We start from the raw sequence: 8,690 nt of genomic DNA on the forward strand, positions 1-8,690 counted from the left end.
AAGTGAACCAAGCTTCAGTGTTCAGTCGCCTATACAAGCAAGATGAGACTAATTAAGAATTCCGAACATGGATGCATAGACAAGAAGAAACCTCCAAGAAGCATGCTGAAGACACTACTGAGATTAAGAACCTTCTGGCAGCTTTGGCCTCCAAGCTAACCCAGTCATAGTCTGTGTCTTTGTGTCTTAGTTAGCTTTCTTTATTTTTGCATGTGTTTGTTTTGCATCTGCTTGTACTCTCCTTCTGATTAATCAATGAAAATCATTTCTTTCTTCACTCTATATGTCTTTTCATCTGAATCTTTTATGCTTTCTGATGTTATGACAAAAAGGGGGAGAAGCGTGCTAATTGAATTGATTTATAATATCAGTTGTTGGGCTTAAGTCTCAACATTCCTAACTATTATTTTGCAAGCTTTTTGTTTCTGATAGTTTTGCAGGAATGTGATACTCTGAACAAGCTCAATATAGAAAGAAGCAAATATGGGGAGAAGCGAATATGAGGAGAAGCATATCTAAAGAAAATCTCTTAAAGAGTTGAAGCAATCGAGATTAATGTTCTAATGCATAAAGTTTCAAAGATCTGATACAAGCTATTCCTCAAAGTGCTCTGATACAGATCTTGCTCTGATTACTCATATAGAAGAAGTTTCAAGATCATAAAGAAGCTATGTTCTTATTCAAGTTATGCTCTGATTCAAGAAGTAATGAAGCTCTGATTCAAAGCAAGCCTTCTTAAAAGCTCTGATAAAGCAAAGTGATCTTAAAGAGAAATTCGAAGCTCTGAAGCTGTCCAATGGAAGCGCTGAAGAGAAGCTCTGAATTATTTGAAGTTCAAAGTTCAACGTGAAAGTCTCAACTGAAATGGAAAAATACTCAGAGAAGTCTTTTATTTATAAAATCTTCCAGTATTAATTTCAGGGGGAGATTGTTAATCTCAGGGGGAGACATATTCACACACTCTGATTAATATGCTTAATGCTAAATCTGTGTATTGTCTTTTTCATCTGATATTCTGGATACAAATTCATATCAATTCTGTATGTTTTTGTCATCATCAAAAAGGGGGAGATTGTTAGAACAAGAAATGTTCTGATCAATATTCTTAGTTTTGATGATAACATTATATATGAATTCTGTATAAGAGAATGTGGTACTCTAATTATTCACGTTTTCCATTTCAGGAAAAGTATAAAAGAGTATGCACAAATCAGCGTTCAGAAGCACTGACCCATAAGTTCTGGATGGCTTCATCAGAACATGGTCTGGCAAGACATCAGAAGATGGTCCTGCAGAATCAGAACATGAATTGGAAAAAATTAGAAGATGGCAGTCAGAAGGAAAGCTCTGAAGCTCTAATGGTATCACGCTCAAAGCACTTCTGAAGTCTGAAGACAGAAGTTGCAATCTGCACCAAAGCTGAAGACTCTGATATTCAAACGATTATTCTACATATTCTGATTCCAGAAGAAAGTACAAGTACAAAAGGCTATAACGTCAAATCTCTGACTGACAAAAGGAACGTAAGAAGCTACAAAAGGCAAAGTCAGTAAAAGCAGTGAAAGCATGGCTCGAGGTAGTTGACAAAAGTGTGAAACATTAAATGCAGCAGTGTACTATTCATGCAATGAATTAAATGCTCCCAACGGTTACATTTCCTCCAACGCCTATAAATAGAAGTTCTGATTCAGAAACAGCTAGAACTCTCTTGCGCAAACATACCAAAAGGTTGTCAAACTGAAATCAAAGAAAAGCAAAGAAGAACTTCATCTTCAACCTTACAACTTTGTAATATTTTAATGAGTGTTACGAACTAGAACTTAAGAGAAATATCACTTGGTGATTACAGCTTTATTAGAAGCAAATTAAACTCTTGTAATATTTATTTTACATTGATTGTAAAAGGATTTCCTAGAGTGATCAAGTTGTGATTTGTAGACTCTAGAAGACTTAGAGGGTATCTAAGTGGAGAACCATTTTAATCAGTTTGATTAGTGGATTAAATCCTCAGTTGAGGTAAATCACCTTGTCAGGGGTGGACTGGAGTAGTATGGTTAACAACGAACCAGGATAAAAATAATTGTGTTCTTTATTTTTATCTACTATTTTTGAGAAGTTACACTTATTCAATCCCCCCTTTCTAAGTGTTTTTCACTCCTTCACAAAGGTGTACTTTTTATACAAAGGAGTAAACGACTTAATGAATTTAGTCAGATCAACAACAAAAGTATTTTATGTTGTAGAGCCTTGTCAAATTTTGCCTTAAGACTTTTTACTTCTTTTTGCCAAATGTGCTAAGTCTCACAACCAAACTAAGATGATTGTCTATCCTTATTCTCATCCATTTGCATATCTAGCATGGATTGTTTTAAAGCTTTCACATTCTTTTCTGTTTGTTCAACCTTAGATTCAAGATATGAAAATATTTTCTTATATGAAGCTAATATTTTAAACTCTTCAACAACATCTCTATGTAGATCATCAAATGCTAATTTTAATTGAGAATGAGATACTCTATCTACAAGTTTGGGTTTCAAGTGACTTACATGTTATTTTTCTTGTGTTGAAGAGCCACGAGACAAATATTTTCCTTTTCTTTCTCATCGCTTGAGCTTTCATCATTTGAGGATTCATCGTTACCCTAGCTATATAGGCTCTACGAGGCTTGTTGTACCTTTTGCCTTAACTAATGCTTTTGTCCTTCTTGAGTGCTGGACAATCCGGTTTATAGTGGCTGGACTTTCCAAAATTAAAACATAGTCCTTGGCTTTTCCCTTTATTGTTGTCATCTTGTTGAGCTTGTTTGGATTGATTTAGATAGTTTTTTAGGTTGTTGTCCGAGTGATTGACACCATTCTTCCTTATGTACCTATTGTACCTCCTAACAAACAATCTCATTTCTTCATCATCATATTTCTCATCATCGCTTAAGTCACTCTCATATTGCTCTTTGTTTGAGGTCTTGGAGCTTGAAGCCTTTAGAGAAATGGACTTTTTCTCTACCTCTTTGTCCATGTTTATCTCCTTCTTTACTCTTTTCTCATGCTCTTCTAAGCTTAAGAGATGTTGTTCACGCTCTTCTAGCTTTCCAAATAATGTTGTGATGCCTAAAATAGAAAGGTTGTTAGCTTCCTTAATTGTCGTGACTTTAGGTTGCCGTTCCCTGTTCAAACATCTCAAAATTTTGTTATTTGCCATCTCGTTTGGAACGGGCTTTTCAAGTGCATTCAAACAACTTAATAGATGTGAGAATCTCTTTTTCATATTGGAAATAGTTTCACCATTTTCCATATGAAGGAGTTCAAAGTCTTGATTTAAAGTATTGACTATAGCTAGTTTGACGTCATTTGTGGCCTCATAGGCAACTGTAATGCATCCCACATAGCTTTATCCGTCGTACAATTAGAAACTCAGTAATATTCATCAACCCCCAAAGAGGCTGCTAGAATATTTCTCTCTTTCCAATCGTACGAGTACTTTTTCTCATCTTCTGTATCCCAAGTTTATTTGAGTTTAGGAATAGTAACACCATCCTTGTTGGTCAATGTTATTTGGCACGGAATGTCTTGGATGGCTTTCCATAATTTTCTATCAACAAAGTTAATATGAATGCGCATATAATCCTTTCAATAGCCGTTGTTTTCACCATTGAAAAATGGATCACTATTATGCGCCCATGTAGGTTAGGAAGCCATTGTTCTAATAAGTGTATTTCTTAGTAAGGATAAACTAGAGCTCTTGATACCATTTGTTAGACGATAGGCTAATGATCTAGAGGGGGGGTGGTGAATAGATTAATAGAATTTTTTATGGTGTTTTAAAAACTTTTGGTTAACGGAAGCGTCTTGGAATTGACTTTCGTCTATTCTGAACCACTATTGGCAGGATCAGATATGATATGAAAACATGAAGAAGTATGACGTGCTAAAGGGCTTGAAAAGGAATCAATTATGTTTTTAAAAAGCTTATTCGTTTGAATACATACACCTGATTACCTACTTCTAATGAGAATGGAATTGATAAATTGGCTAAGGCAATTTATCAAGCAAGTAATGTGTAAACAATTTCCTACACTGAAAAAACAACAAACACTTGGCGTGCAGTAGTTAACTTGTCAATGCAATTTAAGTGTGGTTGATTGTGATATCCAATTGCAATTACCAATTACAATTCTCTTATACAAAATGGTTTAGTATCACAATTTAACACTTAGACTACTTTCCAAATTAACAATTGTGAACCAAGATTAATAGCAAATAATGGATAAGTAAGGAAAGAAGAACACAAGGATTTAATTAGGCAGTTCGTCGCTCGTCCTCTCTACGACTACTTCTGCCCTAAATTCCAAACAGGAATTGAGATAATGTTTATTTCTTTGCAAATTGTTATTACAAGAGAAGTTAAAGTAATGAACAAACAAACTCAGTTTAATGTTGATTCTTTATCTTCTCTCCCCTTGATCCTAAGCAAGATCAAGTCGACCCAAGAGCTTTCTTTGATCCTCCATCTACTGTAACTCTCTTGAACGAACCTTTGTTCTTCAATACCTTCACTCGGTTGAATCTTCACCAAGCCTCTTGTTAAAAAACCCTAAATCTCCTTGATCTTGGAGGAAAAAACCCTAAAGATTTTATTCAATGGAACCATCATAATCTTCACCCAAAGGAATACTCAATCCCTATCCATGCACTTTATTAAACTTGATCATGTACCCACAATAAAAAAATGTTTATGTGTAGTTGAGTTATGAGTAGGAAGAAGAATGAAGATGAGAAGACCTGTGTATCTTTTAGGTTCCAATGTTGCTTCATGATAGTATGCATAGGAGTATATATGTGTATGTGTGTTGGTGAGCTGAAACAATACTCTGATGCCCAAAATTTCAATTTTTGCCAACGACGCGTTGACCTTCTAGTCTTCATGCGTCTACCAAAATTGTGCATGAAGTTGCAGTTTGGAAACTGGTTCAGGATAGGTCGACCTAAATTGGATAAATTTTCCAGTTTTGACATTTCTGCAATGACCTAAAGTTACAAGTCAAAATAATTCTAAGTAAAAAATGACCTATAATGTTATCCAACTTTTCATGGCCTTTCATGCATAATTGGCTCTTGATTTTTGAAGCAAACTAGTAGATAACATCAAGTAGAGTTCATGGCCAAAATAATCATCCAAAAATGTTGAACGTTGAGAGAGTTATGGTCTTTGAAAGTCATAATTGATGGTCCTCCAAGCATAATTGACTCTTGACATGAGAAAAAAATTGTAGGGGACTTCAGGAAGAATCATATACTCAAATAGGCACTAAAAAATATTGAAAATTGAAAGAGTTACAATATTTTGAATTTTGACTTAAAATGTTGACTTTTTAGGTCAAACCCCTTGAATCAACTTGCTTTCTTTGGACCTTTCCTTGCAATTCAAACCATATTGAAGGAAGAATCATTTATTTAAGCGAGAACACTTGGTTATTATGAGAAATGAAAACAATGAATCACGATCATTAAATTTTGATTTGTTTATTTTAATGGATTGGATTGGTTTCTCTTTCTATGATCCTTAATATTTATTTTAAATCAATATAGAAAAAGAAAGCAATCCAGTTCATTAAAATCAACAAATCAAAATTTCTCATAATAACCAAGTGTTCTCACTTGATTCGTCCCATATATATATATATATATATATATATATATATATATATATATATATAAAAGATAGAAATACTAGTTTATGTGATTGTAACCCTTGTGAGTGTTGTCCATCATATTAAAGCTTGATATATGATGTATCGTCTTGGATACCCTCGTACTCTCATAATTAATTTTGTTTGTTTTAAATTCGAAAGAAAAAAAATTGATTGTAAATCAATATTTATTTTAAAGGTCAATATTATCATATCTTAAACTAGTATGACTACATTGTTATCCCAAGTACAACCTCAAAGGGTGATTTATAATTAGATTGATATTCAAAAGATAAGAATCAATTCAATAAAGTGATTATGTTATCTACGCGTCTATTGGGTCGAAGAAGTTGAAGTGGTGAAAATGAAGGCCGTAAATTGGATGAAATTGGAGACTAATTCCTATCATATATTTGGAAGTTAAATTTAATTTTCAATGGATGCCAATTGGATTTAAAACACATAAGTAATAGAAAATGTAAATTTAGATGTGAATGATTTTGTTTGCATGAGTTTTTCTTGTTGTCCCACAATATTTTTTCTTCTGTTGTTTTTTATTAATGTTTAGGGTGAGCGATGTTGCCCTAGTGGAATGCATAGAATATCGTAGGGCTTATTTGGTGATATATTAATTATTTTTGGTTATATAAAAAATAATAAAGAAATGGTAATTTACTCTCTTTCTAGATTTGTAATGTATAGTACAGTATATGATCTATCTATTTATGCCAACCGGCACCATCAATTTATAAGATCAGGTGAGTCGAAACCAATTAAACAAGTTACTGTTAACGAGAATTGCAGCAGGTACTTCCTCAAGCTTCATGAGTGTGACCATGAGTCAAAGCAACAGCCATGATGCCATTAACAATGACAACAACAAGCCAGATGATCATGCTCACGACATTGTGATGCCTGGGTTTCGTTTCCACCCAACTGAAGAAGAACTCGTGGAGTTCTACCTTCGCCGTAAGGTGGAGGGCAAGCCTTTCAATGTCGAGCTTATTACTTTCCTTGATCTTTATCGCTATGACCCTTGGGAGCTTCCTGGTATATATTATATTATATATATATTTAATCATAAAGTTATAGTTTCCCTTTTCTATAAGGAATTCTTCAACAAGTAAACCTTACTTGACCTTTTACTTATAATATCAATTTGTTTGTTTAGTAAACCTCTATATTAGTATATCAATAAAATTCAAACACATAGATCCCTGTGAAATCTTTCACTCTATAAATAAAATATATATGATGAATTGAGCAGGGTTGGCAGCAATTGGTGAAAAGGAGTGGTACTTTTATGTGCCCCGAGATAGGAAGTATCGTAACGGTGATCGTCCAAATCGTGTTACACCTTCTGGGTATTGGAAAGCAACAGGAGCTGATAGGATGATTCGAACAGAGAACTTCCGTTCAATCGGGCTTAAGAAAACCCTAGTTTTCTATTCTGGGAAAGCTCCAAAAGGCATCCGAACAAGTTGGATAATGAACGAGCATCGTTTGCCTCAACATGAAACTCAAAGATTAATTCATAAGGTAGGCACCATGCAAACCTTCTTGTACTTTCAGATCTAAATATCACGAGGAATTGGTAACATCAATATACATAAATTTAGTTACTTTGTTATTCTATAATATTTTCATAACTGCTTATGCATGCATCATCTATCTAGACATTAATTACAGTGTCCGACCATAAAGGAGAAGATTTAATTCTACAAATTTTTCTCGTGACTATAATTTAATTTATCATAGAGCTAGCTAGGTTTACATTTCTTTATTACTTTCTTCCTTATAATTTACTTACTCATGCATTCATCATGAATCAATCATTCACCAAGTTCATATATAGCTAGATCTCTACTATATATATATATATATATATTTATATATTATATATTCTAATTCATTATTTGGTAGGCTGAAATATCACTTTGCCGTGTTTACAAGAGAGCGGGTGTGGAAGACCATCCTCTTCCTCCCTCCATATCCTTCCCTCGTTGTCTCCCATCAAGCTCATCGTCAACAAGTTCATATTTGGACAAGAAACAACACCTGAACATGGCGTTTATGGGAATTAGTCATCTACAGCCACAGCCACAGGTAATTGATGATCATATAGTTTATAAAATGAATGAAAGCGACCCAACTGTTATTCCAGGGCTAGTAGCTCCCATAGATCAGCAAGTACAACCTGCAGATCCTTCTGTGTGTGGTACTTTCATCCCAACCAGCAGTGTTATGGCAGATGATGATCTAAACATACTAACAAGTTATCAACAACAAAGCTATCCAAATAAGTTTTCTACTTTGCTCATGCAATCACCTACTCTGCCTCTAAACTTGCTACCGAATTCGCTCACAACCATCTTCTCTGAGCGACAGTGGAAATGGAATAACTATAACCCTATCCCTGAGGCTGCAAACAGAGAGCACAGTACGTAACATATCCTAGCCTTCAAGTAATATTTAATAATCAATTAATGATCCTTTTATATTTATGATCTGTGTGTGTTTTTTTCATATCAAGATATTGGTACGTTGTATTTTCATGTATCAACATTAAACAGACCCTTTTCCTTGCTCTAATTTATATGATTTTGGATTCCAATTATATAACTATGTTGTACGAGTACGACTCAGGTATGTTGGCTGCTGTACTATATCAGTGTACAACGAAATAAAAATTTATTTGAACACAGTAACTAACCTTTATAAGTTTTTTCGATATTGTTTTTTTAATGAGTTAAAAGGTACTGACGATGCAAAATAGTTTTACACTGTCATCCAATAGAGAATCATCAATATGCTATGTCATTAAAGTTTTTCACATGATGGTGATTGATAGACAGTGTAAAAATATTTTACACTATCAATGCATGATCTCATTTCTCTTTTTTAATATAATATATATCCTAGAGTTTGGTTATATATATATTCGAACTTGAGAGGAGCACACTCTCAAGACTTAAAGACCTAAGCCTTCATTACTAAATCACAC

At 33.9% G+C, this 8,690-nt stretch overlaps 1 protein-coding gene across 1 annotated transcript; it reads left to right on the forward strand.

Moving 5' to 3' along the window:
- Positions 1-3,605: 3,605 nt before the first annotated feature.
- LOC131659981 (NAC domain-containing protein 35-like) lies at positions 3,606-8,380 on the forward strand. Its single transcript, XM_058929086.1, has 4 exons — positions 3,606-3,678; positions 6,440-6,736; positions 6,954-7,225; positions 7,610-8,380. The coding sequence occupies exons 1-4, from the start codon at positions 3,606-3,608 to the stop codon at positions 8,132-8,134; spliced, it is 1,167 nt and encodes a 388-aa protein (XP_058785069.1). The 3' UTR covers positions 8,135-8,380.
- Positions 8,381-8,690: the final 310 nt, after the last annotated feature.

This window comes from Vicia villosa, linkage group LG3, assembly GCF_029867415.1.
Source record: "Vicia villosa cultivar HV-30 ecotype Madison, WI linkage group LG3, Vvil1.0, whole genome shotgun sequence".
Taxonomy (NCBI): Eukaryota; Viridiplantae; Streptophyta; class Magnoliopsida; order Fabales; family Fabaceae; genus Vicia; species Vicia villosa.

Bases quoted from the DNA above. Each gene is read 5' to 3' on its own strand.
- LOC131659981 (XM_058929086.1), top strand. From the start codon at position 3,606: ATGAATGCGCATATAATCCTTTCAATAGCCGTTGTTTTCACCATTGAA. The intron at 6,737-6,953 runs GTATATATTATA...TGAATTGAGCAG, and splicing joins TGACCCTTGGGAGCTTCCTG to GGTTGGCAGCAATTGGTGAA. The intron at 7,226-7,609 runs GTAGGCACCATG...ATTATTTGGTAG, and splicing joins CTCAAAGATTAATTCATAAG to GCTGAAATATCACTTTGCCG.